At 44.6% G+C, this 16,677-nt stretch overlaps 1 protein-coding gene across 1 annotated transcript in view; it reads right to left on the bottom strand.

Moving 5' to 3' along the window:
- Positions 1–16,677, bottom strand: part of GRIK3 (glutamate ionotropic receptor kainate type subunit 3) — a 220,924-nt gene that overhangs the window by 84,500 nt on the left and 119,747 nt on the right. Inside the window, exon 2 of the mRNA XM_045898073.2 lies at positions 7,381–7,557. Within this exon, the coding sequence (XP_045754029.1) occupies positions 7,381–7,557 (177 nt within the window). The remainder of the gene's footprint in view (positions 1–7,380; positions 7,558–16,677) is intronic.

The following is a 16,677-nucleotide window of genomic DNA, read 5'->3' as shown; positions in this document are numbered from 1 at the left end:
CATCCACCCTCTCCTCCCTTACTGCCTCCTGCGACAAGGAGGAATTATGGACAGTGCTGTCCCTGAACTTTGTACTTGCCTCAAGGACACCAGAGAATGCCACTTGTGCCTGGGTGAAAGATACAGCACTCTGGGCGGGGGGGGGTAGCTAGTTATTGCCAGGAGTCTGCTGGAACCACCTGGAACATGGGACAGGGCAGCCGTGGATGGGAGGCAGCAGGGCCAATTAGGGGCATCTCCTGGGTGACCAGGATCCCTCGTGGCCAATGTCAGGTGCACAGTGGGGCAGCGGCACCTCCCTAGTGCTTCTACAGTCAGGGAAGTGCTGCTATCCCCGCTCTGGTCACCCTACAGTCAACAAGCCTGGAGAAGCCCTCTGTGTGGGGTCAACCCCAGTGATGATAAATGCTTCCAAAATAGAACCCTGGGTTTGTTAATAAATTGTCCCATTTGGGGAAATTCTCTTTTTAGGGCCCTCGCCCCAAGGAGGCCATGTCCTGACCTGTCCACTCACTGCTCATTCATGCTGCTCCTCTGCATCCTGGGTGTGTTGAGTGCCTCTCTGGGCACTTCGTCCCCCTAAGAGCAGGTGCTCCGTGAGGAAGAGACCACGTGTGGGTCACTTTGTAGCCATGGAGGCTGGATACACACAAAGGAGATAGTGACAGTGAGTGACAGCTGTCCAGGCCTGGTTACTCCCACTCCCCTCAAGCTGTGGGCACTCTATAAAATCTAGAAGTTTCTCTTAGGCTCTGTCTCCTAACCCTGTTTTGAACCTTCTAGCTGTCCTATGATGTCCTTGGTTTCCATCCTATGCCTCCTATCTCTACCTTTTTTCCTTTTGCCTCTAGGACCCTCTGATTGATGCTTCCTGCCAAATGACCAGTATGGTTCCCTCCCTCCACTACCACCTCCAAGAATCTGCCTTTTGGATTTCCTCTTTTGATATTTGCCTGGAGGCAGGCAGGCAACTACTTCCTATGCCCTATACCCAGCCTAACCTCTTAGATCATGGTCCCCTGTCCAGGCCCAAGGTCTAGGTATCTGGTTTGGCTGAGGCAAGGCAGAGTGGGCCAAACACAAGTTATGATTCTGCAGAGGATTATAAGAGCAATCTTGAAGGAGGCAATTTTGATTTTGACATCAGTTGTGAAGACAATGATAAAGGTAACCACAGTGATGGCTGTGAGGGTGAAGACCGTACTGTGATGATCATGGCCATGGCATGGACGAAGGTGGAACTGATGAAAATGTTGACACTGCAGCATAATGGCGGGATGAGGACGGGACTGCTGATGATAAAAATGTCAGTGCCGTGACAGTCATGGTGGTGATGATGTTGGTGTTGATGAGGCTGGGGATGATGAAGATCCCAGCACTATGACAGTGATGAGGATGAGGACGATGATAATCATAGGGGTGGTGACATTGGTAAGGGTGTGAACGGAGGTGATAACAGTTTTGATAGCACCAATGAGACTGGTGATGATGAAGATGTCAGTGTCATGACCATGGCGATGGTGGTAGGAATGATGGCAGTGATGTTGGCACTGAGACTGGTGATGAGGAAGCTGTGGCCGTCTGGCAGTGACAATGACGGTAGTGACCGTGATGGGAATGAGGATGATGTGAAGGGTGGGGGTGATACCACTGTTGATGGTGACGACAGTAATTGTGGGGATGGTGCCCTGGTGTTGGTCGTGGTGACAGCCGTGGTGACAGGGGGATGATGGCCATACTGGGGTTCGTGCAGTGATTATATCTCACGGCCGGGGGGCAGGAAGCATCCGTTCTGCCCACCACCTATTTCTTCTCTTTGGCCTCTCTCCTCATCCCTTTCTCGGTCCCCTCCGTGTTCCTGTCACCTTCCGAGGATCTCCCAGGCTGGAAGAATGCCGATGCCCCCCGAGGGACCGGGGCGGGGGTTACAGAGGCAGGAGCAGCTGCAGCTTTATCTCCAGATGTTTCCAGGGCAGCAGCCAACTCTTGCTCTGGTAGCCCTGAGCACACACCGCAGTAATTACATTATTTGTAGCTTCAATCTGGAATCCATTTTCTGGTCATTTTACAGTAACTCAGTGGTTCACAGCCATTGCAGGAGTCCACAGCCTGAATGCAGCCCCCCCTCACCCCCTTTCCATGGCAATTGTAGTTAGAGCAAAAATTATCCCAATCAATTTGTGTCTTAAAAGGAACTGAGCGGGCGCCTGGGTGGCTCAGTTGGTTAAGCAACTGCCTTCGACTCAGGTCATGATCTTGGAGTCCTGGGATCGAGTCCTGCATCGGGCTCCCTGCTCAGCGAGGAGCCTGCTTCTCCCTCTGACCCTACCCCCTCTCATGTACTCTCTCTCATTCTCGCTCTCTCAAATAAATAAATCAATCTTTAAAAAAAAAAAAAAAAAGGAACTGAGCAGCCCAGAGAATAAGTGAAGGCAGAGGAGCCTGGGGGGTGCTGGGTCGATTCCAGGACCGCTCTGGTCAGGCTTGGAAGAAAACACAGGCCTCTCTGGACTGCTGGCTCAGGCACCATTTGGCAGTCACTCATCTTTTAATTTTCCACAAAACATTTAAAAATAAAGACAATAAGTGAAAGTCCCTTTTAATGGGGAAAGGCCTCTTGGGCCTCCCATGGAGGGAAGGCCTAATTTGCACGGAGCTGGCGGGGCACTCCCCACTCCCCCCGATGTGGCCCAAAGTAGCTGGATCCGGCTGTGCTGGCAGAATTGATCATTCTCATTGGGTTAATTAGAACTAAGCCCAAGGTCATCCCCCGGAAGAGTCCTAATAATGCTTCAGAGGAATACATTTTCAAAAACCAAAGATCAAAAGAAAAAATAAAGACCATGGGAACAAGGGATTCCCCAAAGGGATGGAGCGTACCTAAGGGGGAGCACCATCCAACCGCAGAAATGCCTCTGGGGTCAGACAACGGTGGTTCTAACCACAGCAGGGGTCTGTCTTGGGTATAGTATCTATTGGAGGGACATTAAGGGAAAGTGATGGCAGAGAGGAGCCTCTTAAACTTTTTTTTTTATTGAGATGTAACACAATATAGTAAAAGGCATCAATTTTAAGCACAGACTTCTCTGAAATTTTACATATAACTGCATCCATGTAACTACTACTTGGATCAAAATACAAAACATTCCCAACACTTAAAAAGGTTATCTCTTCCCCTTTCCAGTTAATATCTGCTACATACTCCTCCCTCTCCCAGAGGTGACCACTGTTCATTCACGCAACATTATGCCTGCAAGGCTCATCCATGGTTTGTGTGGGAAGAATTTTTTCTTTTTTTTTATTGTTAACTCAAATTCCATTGTATAACTATACCCCAATCTATCCATTCCCCTGTCGATGGACCTTTATTTCCCGTAACATTTGGCTGTTTTCAATAAGGTGGACAGAAACTCTCTTGCAGGCATACATTTAGCTTTAGTGGACACTTCCAAACTTCCCTGAGAAGTTCAACCAGTTTTCACTCTCACCAATACTGTGCAGAAAAAAATAAACCTCAACCCCCTACCTCCCACTATACAGAGAAAATCAGTGTAAGGTCATAGAGCTAAGCACGAAAGACAAAACAACAGAGCTTCTAGAACGTAGGAGAAAATCTTCATGACGTGAGGACAGATAAAAATAGAACACAAAGCCATTAACCATATGGAAAATATTGACAAATCAGACTTCTTTAAGTTAAGAACTTTGTTTCTCAAAAGATGTTGCTAAGACAGGGAAAAGGCAAGCTCATTTGCAGCAGATATATGCAATGTGGAAGTCCCACAAAGGACTCCTACCCACCATATATAAAATACTCTACAAGTCAATACGAAAATGACAAGCAGCTCCATTTTAAAGGTGATTCAAAGGCTCAAAAATCACTCAAGGAAAGAGAAGATCTGAATGATCTATGAGCATATGAAAAGATGTTCAAGACCTCTGGTCACCAGGGAAATACAAAGTAAAACCGCAATGAGATACCCACCACATGAACCACCAGAAACAAAACAGACTTTATCAAGTGGTCATGATGTTGTGGAGGGATTCTCACTGCTGCGAACCGCCCAAGAGGGCTGGTACCAGGACTCTGGAAAGCCATCTGGCTGAACATATGACATCCCGTGACCTCATACTTCCACTCCTGCATGTCTACCCACCAAAAAACTGTGCACGTTTGTGCACCAAAAGATATCTACAGGAATGTTCATAGCAGCTCTACTCTCTGGGCCCGAATGGAAACGACTTGAATGTCCAACAGTACGTTTGAGTTTTAAAAATTGTAGTGTATTCATATAACAGACCACTACACAACAATGAATAGATTTTTGTTATATCCAACAACATAGATGAATCTCACGGGTATATTCTACACAAAGCCAAAACGTATGCACTGGTGTTCTGTTTATGTGAAGTTCAGAAATGGGCAGAGCGGTGTATGTATGACACTGATAGTCAGAACAACGGTTTTTTAGGACAGCAGTGAAGAGGCAAAAAGATGTGTAATCTAGCAGAAGATGCGGACAATAATCACACACACACACACACACACACACACACGCATCCATGGATCATGGTTGTGAAGGAGAAGTCCAGAGATTTATGAGGTGAAGACTTGACCTCATCTGGGGACTTGGGGAGGGCTCCCCTGAGGACCTAGACAAATGGCAATGCAGAGGTGGGACAGGGAAGGGGCATCAGAAACAAAGAGAACAGCAGGTGCAAAAGCCCGGAGGTGGGAGGAAGCGTGGCACCTGGAGGATGGCAGGTGGGGCTAGAGCCCAGAGGCCAAGGGAGCAAATGGCACAGGTGTGGCTAGAAGGTCACATCTGGGCTAGGCTGGACAGGCCCCATGGGCTCTGATGATTTGGGAAAAGAACAGCAGGACACAGCAGCCGGGGTTTTAAGCAAACAAGTCAGGTGGTGGGGGATGAGGGGGCGTGGCTTTGGTCACGTGGCCCAGTCTGGCTGGACTTCCAGAGCTGGGTGTTTCTGTCTCAGGTCTACTCACCCACTACCTGGCAGTTCCACATCGTGTGGAACTCTAAGTTCCCGCTGGAGGAAGTGCCTCAGAAGACTCTGGAGTTCTGCCCGGGGCTCACTGCTGGCTGGGGAAGGTCCCCGCGCTGACTCGCAAGTATGCTACTAAAGAGTTGTCATATTATTTTAGTGACTTTTAGAAAAAATGGACAGAATACCCAGCCTAGCCCTTTGGGGTCATCATGCCCACATAAACCTCTGTTCTGATTCCAGGCGTTTGTTCTGTGTCCTCACCTTTTCACTGAGCATTTTTGGTTGAGTTCAGTCACTTTCTAGCTGGACGAGGCCAGGCAGAGGATGCCAGCAGGGGACTCTCAGTGGGGAGGTGGATATCTAACTGTACAGTGTTGGCCACAGGGCATGCAGAGAGAGAGCTGGGAGGACGCCGGTAGGGAGGAAGGCAGGCCAGCACAAGGAGAAGGGTGATGAGCAAAGGACCACTCTCCGAGGCTAACAGGGTGGGATTCCTCTAGTCTGTCTGCAGGCTGGCTCTGAGACTCAGGGCAGGGGTATCAAAAATGTCAGGGGTATCGTGCTCAACGTCAGGGACCCTGTGCCCTTCAGCTTACAAGGCATGAAGGAGCAGGGCAGACGAGACAGGGGCCAGCAGTGGAGAAAGTGCCTGTAGGTGAGGCCCTTAAACTGATGGCTCAGCGGGTAGAGGGCAAACCAGCCAATGTAATAAGAGCAAAGTCCAATATGGTACCTTGTACGTGCCAGACACTGGTCTAGGCACTTCACAGAAATGTGTCTATTTTGTAGGTGAAAAAAACTGAAGCACAAGGTATTTTGTTCAAGGTCACAACTAATATCAGAATGGACAAGGTGCAAGGCTAGGCAGTCTAGCTCCAAGCTCATGCTACACTGCTTTTCTATGCTAAGATGTTTACCCACAATGGGGTTTTGGAAAACAGAGCTAGCCCCAGGGAGAACCTTGGCGGGTCTTATACCTGGGAGCCCAGGAGACCTTGATTAGCTACTGGGAACCCCTTAGAAAGACCAAGGGGATCTTTTGGATGAGCCTCAGTCTACCCAAAATGCATGAATGACACTGTCTCTAAGCTCAGCAGATAAGGGTCCTGAGCAATGATGCTCAGGCTCCCAGGCCCCATTCTCACATCATTTGTTCATTGATTCATTCAATAATTATTTCAATGAGCAGTTACTATACACCAGTCTTTTAGGTGCTAGGGTTGTATCAGTTAACAAGAGTCTTCCTTCCAGTAGTATTGGAGAAAAGGAGAAACACAACAAACACACACCCTTATTTAACTACAAATTGTGATAAGTGCCTTGAAGAAGAAAAGCAAGGGGCTATGATGGCAAATTATAGGAAGGATGATCTTGTCTTCCCTGGGAGTGAGATTCCTTAGGCCTGAGATTTTTAAATGGAGTTCTATGGAAGTCTAGGGATATATGGAAGCTGTTTCTAGAATGATCTGAGCCTCTAAGTTAATTTCAATTAAATGTGTGTGTTGTGTGTGTGTGTTGTGTGTGCATTATATTTTTAAAAACAGTAACAAAAGAGCATATGCGTATACTCAAACGGGCTATAAGCCACCCTAGAAACTGGCAGCTCATTCAGGTATTGACAAGTTGCTTTTTTTTTCTCCCTGAGGATTTTGGAATAAAGTTCTCCAGTCTTTTCTGTGCAGTCATTGGAGCTTATTGTAAATGTGTCACTAATAAAGAAGGATGCAACCCAACGTTTGTTTTGTTTTATTTTTTTAAATCCAGGTGTGGGGAAAACTGACTGGATTTACTAAAGCTGATTTTTATGACTTATAATTTTCCTGTTATTGTGCAGCTAAAACAAAATATGGAAATGTATTGAATGCTGAGGCTAATGTCAAACTTCAAGTGTCATCCATAGCCTCTGGGGTCAAATTATGTTAACCATAGAAGCAGCTTCATTGTTTTTTAGTAAGTCTTTTTATGGCAACTAAATGTTGCATATTTTAATTACTGATACTCTGGGTAGGATTTCAATGAAAGAAAAACAAGTTTGAAAGTGCCAGCTTCAGTTCAAAGGTGTTGGGGATATGAGCTGACCTCTACATTGCTACCTCCCCAACCCCATCTCAGGCCTCATTGTCCACCTCCTCCCATGGCCCCTCATTCCCTCACGGTACCTGCCAGTGGCCTAGAAATTCCTGATGGACAACCTGGGGGATGACACAGCCTACACTGAACTGGAAATGAGGCAGGTCCCCAAACCAGACGGCATAGGCTCTAAGCCTCAAGCCCACCAGGAGCTGGGGCCCATTTTCAGGACCCTGGACAGCAAACACAGCTCCCTCTGTCCCCACCCCTGGAAGATATCAATCAAGGCTGCATACTCACCCTTCTTGGTGGCCTCGAAGCTGTCATGAAAGTGAATCCTCTGGATGTCATAGGTCAAGGTTGTGTTGGGCAGCAGAGTCCTGTTCCTGTTGATGATGTTGGCAGAAAATCGAAAAGCATGTTCCTCAGCATTCATGACCTGGGCGTTGGGGCCATCCACATATTCAAAGATTCCTCCTGTAACAGATGGGTAAAATCGTGTGTGCTGGGGAAGGGGGAGGGCATGCTAACAAAGTTCCTTGGCTCAGAAGGATTTATGGACAAGACTTTTCTCCCCAAAATATTCAATACTCTCTTAGATAATTCCATGCATGGAAATTGTGCTAGAGCATAAGAAATACGAAGATCCTCCTAGTTCATTTCACTCAGCCAGCAACAGAGACTGACACCCCAGACTGACAAATAGAGCCAAATAAAATGACCAGCTTATTAATATTGCTATGAAAATTCTCAATAGAGTGCTGGAAGTAGAATCTATTAGACTATTACAAGGATAACATACCATGACCAGGTACAGTTATATTCAATAAATGAAAGGGTGGTTCAACATAAATCTATGAATATCATTCCATTCCATTCCATTCCATCAATAGTTCAAAGGAAAAAAATAACATATGATCAACTCACAAGATGTAGAAAGGCATTTGATAAAATCCAATATCTACTGCTGTTAAGAATGCTTAATAAACTAGTACCAGAAAAGTTACTGCCTTGAAGCATCTTTAGCTCAAATCTGCCTTCAATATCACACTAATGGTGAACACTAGAGACATTCTCATTGAAGAGATAAAGGAGGGGTAAAGATTTACACCACACCATTAACCAACAAAATAAGAAAAAGAATTTAGAGACACACCTCTTGGAAAGAAAAAATAATTCTTGCAAATGATATAAATGTTTCCCTGCAAACCCTTAATCCCCAGGCACAAAAACTAGTTAAGAAGTAGCAGGAGCAGGAGGGTTGAATTAAATGACCAGTTAGCACAAATTAATACCATTTCTTTATATCAGCAACAACCAGTAAGAAAACTTAATGGCAAAAGATCTCCTTTCTATGATCAACAAAAATATTACATAAAGAATAAGAAAACAAATAAGAAGTATGCAATTTCAGCATTTAAAATGACAAAAACACTACAAGGGAGAGATGTAACAGCAGATTACAATGAGGAGACATGGCATGTTCCACGACAGTTAGGCTCAAGAATAGAGGTGTCAGTTTATTCCAAATTAGTTTTTCAGTTTAATGCAATTCCAATCAGAATCACAGAAGGGTTTTTCTTTTACTGGACAAGATGACTCTAAAATGCATCAGGAAGACTAACCAGGAGATAGCAGCCTAAAGAGATGACAGGTGATCTGCACTGCCGGATTTAAAACGTATCATAAAAGCCAAAATAATTAAAAACATGTCCTAATGGCATATGAAAATACAGACAGATCAATGGGATGAGATAAAAAGCCTCCAGAAAGAGATTCAAGTAAAGATAAGTATTTAAGACATAACAAAGGTGGCTGTTTCCGATCAGTAGGTAAAATATAAATTATTCACTAATTGTGCTGAGACAATTATTCAATCATTTGGAAAAAATTTAAGTTAGATTCCCATCTTTAGCCATATATCAAAATAAGTTCCAAATGTATTAAAGATTAAATAGCAAGAAAGTAAGGGAAGGAAGGAAGAAAGAAAACAGTATAAAAGTACCAAAAAAGAAGATGTAGGTGAATATTACACAATATTGAGGTGGCGGAGGTCTCTCCAGGCATTATAATAAAGTCAGAAACCATAGGAGAGATGCTGATAACTCCACAGAAATAATATATATCAAGAAATAATATATCAAAACTACCATGAACAATTAAATGGCAAACATCAAACTTGGAAAAGTATTTGTAACATATTTGGCAGTATAAAAGTTGATGTTCTTATTTTATAAAAACAAACACTTAAAAGTCTACAAAAAAGACAAATATTCCAAAAGAAAAATGTGCAAAGGGCAAGCATGGGCATGTCACTAAAGAAAAAAATAATACAAAGGAGTTATTAACATATGAAGAAATGTGTGTCTTCACTAAAAATCAAATAAACTCCATTTCAACCAACAGAGATTTACCACGTCTTGCCCATCCCACTGGCAAACATAAAATAACTTACAACACTCAGCTTTGCTGAGGGCGTTTGGAAGGCAGCTATGCTCACCACTATACCACCAATGCATGCTAAGGGCATTTGGAAACAGACACTTGCTTAACTGTTGGTGGAAGTGGCAACTGGTATACCTCGCCTTCCTGGTGGCCATCAGAAAATACCAAAAGCCTTAAAAATGCTTAGGTCTTTGACTCAATACTTCTCCTTGACTCAATACTTCAGTTTCTGGGAATTGACTCTGACAGCAATGGTGGACATACCAGTCATGTATGGGGAAGAGGATCTAGGGATGTCCAACACCAGAGAAAGAGTCAATAAACTGTAATAACCTATATATTTCCATGCAGTAGCAAAAATTTAATGATTTGGGAAATACCCAAGACATATTTTTAAGTGAAAAACAAAGGTTATAAAGTTGGAGTTGCAGTGCGATTCCACGTTAGAAGAGGGAGAACAGAAGGAAGATAAGGAGGAATCTTTAATATTGACGGAAAAATAGGAGGTGTTTCAAAACAGCATAAGCGAACAGTCCTATGTGGTAGATTTATTTTGTTCTTTGCACTTTTGTTTATTTTCCAAATGAAGCTTTATGTTTACTTTCTTTACTCTTTTAAAAAACCAGCTTCATAGAGGTATTATTTACATTAAGAAATTCCACAAAATACATCTTAAGTGTACAGTGATTTGGGGGTAAATTTATGGAATTGTGTGAGCATCATCACAATTCTGAACATTCCCATCACCTCAGTGAGATCCCATGAGCCTGTTTACAGTCAATCACTGTTTGCAGCCCCAGCCCCAGGCAACTACTAATTTACTTTCCGTCTCTAGAGATTTATCTTTTCTGGACATTTCATATAAACGGAATCATGCAGTAGGTGGTCTTCTGCATTTGGCTCCCTTCGCTTAGCATATTTTTGAGCCTTATTCATGTTGTAGCACATAGCAGTGCTTCATTCCTTTTTACTGATAAATAATAATACTTTCTACCAATGTACCACATTTTATTTACCCGTTCATCACCAAGTTAATGGGTATTTGGGTTGTTTGCACCATTTTGAAAAAAATTTTTTTTCCAAGTGAATATTTTAAAAAGTGAACAAATCAATCTGCCCCCCACCCGTCCTCCAGCAGGTTCACAATCTGTAACGCGTAGTGTGTACACATGTGAGTCTGTGTGGGGGTACATACACATGCTGTGCGCACGCATAAAACAAGACGAGAAGAATGCATCCCAAAATGTCAAGAGGGCTTCTCTCTGAGTGGCAGGATTATGGGTGACTTTAATTTCCTTCTTTGTGTTTTTCCGTATTTTCCAAAAGTTCTGCAGTGAACATGTGTTATATTTCTAATCAGAAAAGCCATCCTGTGATGGTGTGTATGTGTTTAAAGGAAAATAAATGATCAAAATACCATATGATCCAGTAATTTTAGGGATTTTAATTTAATGCTGGGATTTAGCATTTCTAAGGATATAAATTTAGAATAAGTTAGAGATACATAAACACATTTACATAGGAGGATATTCTTGACATAATATTGAAAAAATAGAAACAATTTAATGTCCCAAAGTAGGAGATTATTCGATATATTAAAAGCCACCCATATGGCAAAACAACTTGCAGGCATTAAGAGTCAGGGTATAGGATGGCAGGACATGGTATCTGGGATTTGCTTCAAAATCATAGGGGAGGGGTGGGTGTGAAGTGGGTACGGATAGGGCAGGAAAGGTCATGGGTTACTGGTCACTGGGGCCAGATGGTGGGTACACAGGGCTCCATTATACCATTCTCCCTAAGTGGATATGGCAGACATCCTCTGTAATAAAATATTCTTTAAAATCATTGTATAAATAAGACAAAATGAACAAATCATGGTAGTGCAATTAGAAAGGAGACGCAATATTATTTGCAGACGCTCATTACTGTTTTCTTAACAGCTCAAGAGAATCAGATGGAAACGTAGCAGAATCCAGACAGCTCATCAAGGAGCCAGCATACAAATACAGAAAAACATACAGCATTCCTATAACAGTGATTATAAGGAAAAAGACCATATTCACAAAGGCAACAACGAAAACATAAAATACTTTACAATAAATGTGCAATTCTTATACCAAGGAAACTACAAAACTTTACTGGAGGACATAAAAGAAGGCTTGAATAAATGGAGAGACATAACTTTCTCCTGGAAGAGAAGGCTCAGTATTGTAAAGATGTCAGTTCTCCTCAAATTAATTTATAAATTTAATGCAATTCCAATTAAAATCAAAAAGGACATACCAGAAGGGCATACACCAAAATGCTAACAGAGGTCCTTTCTAGAAAGTAAAATGATAATGGATTGCTTTGCTTAGTGCTTTTTCCTGAAGTCCTCTACACTGAGCAACAGCTTTGGTAATATGGAAAAAAGCTTTAAAAAAAATGCTCTTAAGGAATACTTAATGATATAGAAAATGCTCGTTCTCCACCCCACCAAAGCAACAAAATTATATTACAGTTTGAAATCTATTTATCAAACTAAAAGTACATTATCTATATTTATAGAAAAAAGACTGTTAAGATTTGTACCAGCATTTGACCAATGAGTATCTCTCGATAGAAGAGGTTTATGGATACTTTTAGCTTGCTCCTTGTATTATCTTGATTTTTCCAGGTTATTTACAATAAACACACATTCTTTTTATTATTTTAAAATGTAAAAATGAAAAAAATTATCTAAGGGAGACTGGGAAGAAGTCCAGTCATTATAGATCCCCAGCCTAAATGAGGGTCAAAGGTCAGGGGACAAGGAGCCCTTTCCTAGGGCTTCACTCCTTCCCCGCCTCTCACATCTTGGCAGGTGGGGCAGAAAGGAGAAGGGCTGATTGTTCACGAGGGTGGTGACACATCTCAGGCACTGAGATCCCAGCCCAGGCGATATGCCATTCAGTTCCACAGACACCGACCGATCTCTGCCACACGCCAACCTGCCACTGAGTTCTAGCCCATCAAGAGAAGTTAGCACCAGGCTTCTGCCCTCCAGGAACGCTCGGGTGACAATAAGCAGACAATAACCTGCCAATGTGTGGAGCTCAGCTTTTGGACGCAAAAGCGGAAAGGTTCCCAACTCAGACTCTGGGGACGGTTATGCCTCAGTCCAAACCCTAGCTCTTTCCACTGGGGGAAGTTACTCGATCTCTCTGAGACTCAGTTTCTCAATCTGCAAAATGGGGCACATACTTCCAAGGGCTGACCATTACGAGGAAGAAAGAAAACAATGTAACAAAACGCATGTCACGTGATGAGTAATTCATGGCAATTCTTTTTTAAGATTTTATTTGTTTATTTGACAAAGAGAGAAGCAGTGAGAGAGGGAACACAAGCAGGGGGAGTGGGAGAAGGAGAAGCAGGCTTCCCGCTGAGCAGGGAGCCCGATGCGGGGCTCGATCCCAGGATCCTGGGATCATGACCTGAGCCGAAGGCAGACGCTCAACGACTGAGCCACCTAGGCGCCCCAATTCATGGCAATTCTTAAAAGAATGCCATTTAGAAGCACAAAATGAATTTTAAACTTCTACGTTCTAGGGCAGGGGTCAACAAACTTTCTGTAAGGGATCAGATAGTAAATATTTTTTGCTTTGTGGACCAGATGGGTTTACTCAACTCTTCCATCGTAACGTGAAAGCGATAGACAGTAGGTATGCAAACAGGTACAGCTGTGTTTCAATAAAACTTTACTTACTAAAACAGGGGGCTGGCTGGATTGGGCCAGTGGGCTGTAGTTCATCCCCTCTTTTAGGGGAAGGGCAGCCTCTATCTTAAAGGGAAAAGTCCCATAGGGCCAGGATGGAGAAGATAAGACTCTGATAGTACTAACCTGCTGTGCAAAGGATACAAAGACCTGATGTTGAATTTTGAATGAGGAGGATGGGAGAAGGGCTTAAGAGGAAGGCAATAGGTAGGACAGAAACCCAAAAAGGGAGAAAGGAGGAGACTATGACTCATGGCCAAAGGTGGATGAGGCCGGTACGAAATCCTCCACGGCAGGAAGGGGCCGAGTTAGCACAGTGGTGCTGGGTGCTTACTTTCCAGTGAGACTGCACGGTGCTGTCACCTCCCTTCCTTGCAGGAGACCTGATGCTGAGTAAAGTCAGCCACAGAAAATGGACACCAGCTTGTGCTCTTTGGGGAAAGTGAAGGCAGGCGGGCAGTGCCCAGCACAGGGTGAACTGGGGCAGAAAGAAGACAAGAGGTGCAGGAGGTGGGATGAGAGAAGACAAGTTGGAATAAGCAGAGATTCAGAGAAACTGGAAACCCAGGAGCATTCTTAGAGATACTGCCGGGAAGAGGCTGCCCCCCCACCCCCAAACCTGGTGCAAGGATGGGCATCATTCTACTTGAACATGTCAAGGGCCAGGTGACCCCAAACGTTTGAATGTCTTGGGACACTCCAGCAACAAATATTTGGGTATAACAGAGGTTCAGAGAGTGGGTTCTGGATGCAGCAGAACTGGGTCTGAATCTTCCATACATAGGCTGCCCTTTTCTCTAGAGAATTGTTCTCAGTTGAAGGGAGCCACCTTGCCCAGAAGGTTACTCCACTCACCTCGACCCTGGGGGCAGTCTGCAGCCACTGAAAATTCATGCACACTGGGGCTCAAAAGGGTGGTCCCCTGGCTTCAGGGTGGGGATAACTCTGTGGTGCATGCATGCTCCAGAGCCCCCCTAGCACCTCCACGTTGTTACCCAAGGCGGCATCTTTGCCTACCCTGTCCCTGTCTCTACCCTGTTTTGCTTATTCCCTGACAGGGCTTTCCTAAAGAACTCTCTTCCCCTCTAGCAACTTCATGCATCTCAATCCCTGCCTTAGGCTCTGCATCTGGGAGACCTGACCTAAGATGGGGGCGGCATTACTCTAGGGGAAATATCAATCACACTCTACCTTTTCATGCTTTTGAAGGAAGGGAAAGGGGGCACTGAACCTCATCAATTGATAAACTGTCAAGGGTTCTTCTACCTTCTCCCTACTGGGTCCTCTTGACCCCTTTCCCTTTTGTGTTGGAGACCTGTACAGATCAAGGAGCTTTGGAAGCTCAGGGTCTGATGGGCTAGGGTACTGATTCATGGAAGAAAGGCTGCTTTGGGTCTTGGCTTCTGGAGAGAGCATCCCGCCCCACTTAGAGGCAGTTCCCCCACTCAATTGGCTCCTCTCCGTTTTCTCCCTTCCCATACATTCCTCATGATCGTTATTTATAAGAGGCTAATAAGTAGGTTGGCACCGTTGATTAATGCATAATCTTAATCATGATTGCATAGTGTAATTGGCAGTAATTTGAAGAGCCAGTTCATTATGAAAATAATTGTCACCGCTTTCTGCTTTAATAAAATGGAGCAGAGACACCAGGGATGCGGAGGAACTCGGGTGGGGGGTGTGTGTGTGTGAGAGAGAGAGAGAGAGGGAGGGAGGGAGGGAGGGAGGGAGGGAGGAAGAGTTAGGTCCCAGAAGATGTAAGCAGGGGTGGAACACAGCTGGAACTGGAACATTTTCTTCAAACAAAATCTTGAGTGGAAACCCACTGGGTAAAACTAATAATAATAATAATAATAATAATAAATAACTGATGTGTCAGGGATGATGATGAGTGTTTTCCACACTCTTCACTGAATACTCAAAGAACCTCTACAACCCCATTAGGTAGAAAGTATTATTGTCCCATTTCACATAAGAGAAAACTGAGGCCCAGGGAGGTTCAGGATGCTGTTATAACTACTATGTAGTAGATTCCTTTCTGCAAGCAAAGCCAGCTCTTTAGAGCCAATTGTGAAATTTTCAGGAATTTTCAAAGTGAGCTGGCAGCTTGAAATCAGCCACGGTGAGAGTATTTACACCACGGAAATAAGCAGATGCTACAAATTAGGGCTTTTTTCCCCTGGAAAGTGTGTTTAATTAGCACACCACTGCCCAAGCCTATTTCCACCATCTGGGCACTTAAAGACTTGATACCATGGTCATTGAGAAGGCTCTGGTAGCCCTCAGGGTTCCACCAAGCACAGTGCAAAAACCACTAGCTCAAACCTCCCCTGATCCACAGAGTGAAACTGAGGGCCAGGGGTTCAGGAAGGAGGGATTGAATTAGCTGTGCCAGCCAGAACCAACCTCCTTCTTGCACCCTCTATGATGATGTGCTATTATATGTTTTGAGAAACAATCTGAATACCCTAAGCAAAAATGTCCATTTTTTTTTTTTTTAGATTTATTTAACAGAGACACAGCAAGAGAGGGAACACAAGCAGGGGCAGTGGGAGAGGGAGAAGCAGGCTTCCATGGCACAGGGAGCCCAATGAGGGGCTTGATCCCAGGACCCTGGGATCATGACCCGAGCCGAAGGCAGACGATTAACAACTGAGCCACCCAGGCGCCCCCAAAATGCCCATTTTTTTTTAAGTAGGTACCATGCGCAGTGTGGAGCCCAGCCTGGGGCCCGAACTCACGATTCTGAGAATTAGGTCTGAGCAGAGATCAAGAAGAGTCAGACCCCTAACCGACTGAGCCACCCAGGTGCCCTAAGTGCCTATATTTTAAAAATTGCTTTTTCTGTCTCTGGAAATGTGCCCCAATGGTGGAATTTCCCTGCCTCCCGGGTGAACCTGCTTTGGCAGCCTGTGTGTGACCTCAAAAAACAGGAGGCAGGATGGTCACGGCTGCCCTGCCAGGCCTCATCCCTACAACATTAAGGGCAAGGACCCTGGCGGCACCCCCTCCCCCCAGCACATATTCCCTCTGGTCAGGTGGCCCTAGAGACACCCAGAGGCACAGGTCTTAGGGCAGATGACAGTAGACAGCTGAGTCCCTTTGCTTAAGCCCACGACCTCATGACTGTCTAGGGCTGCTCTAGAGTCTGTTGAGGTTTCCCTTTCTCTTGACCAACTTTGTCCTCCTGAATTTGGACCTGGCTGAAGCAGCTCAGCCCTGAGCGCAGGGAGCCTGGGAGACTTGGCGGGGCCTGAGCTTGCCTCCCTGCTCTGTCTGGCGGCGGAGTCCCAGGAGACACACACGTTCCCAGCACTAGGCCCAGGCACTGTCTGTCCTCCGGGGCTTGAGTCTGCTCTATCTTTTCTGGTCCGCTTTGTTCTTTTTCTGAAGTTTCCAAGGTGTTGTGGAGATTA

The sequence above is a fragment of the Mirounga angustirostris genome, unplaced genomic scaffold (genome assembly GCF_029215605.1).
Source record: "Mirounga angustirostris isolate CCGP_5_RB_7025 unplaced genomic scaffold, mMirAng1.0.hap1 SCAF_4, whole genome shotgun sequence".
Lineage (NCBI taxonomy): Eukaryota > Metazoa > Chordata > Mammalia > Carnivora > Phocidae > Mirounga > Mirounga angustirostris.
The sequence above is the reverse complement of the archived record's forward strand: the minus strand, read 5'-3'. Positions and strand labels throughout refer to the sequence as shown.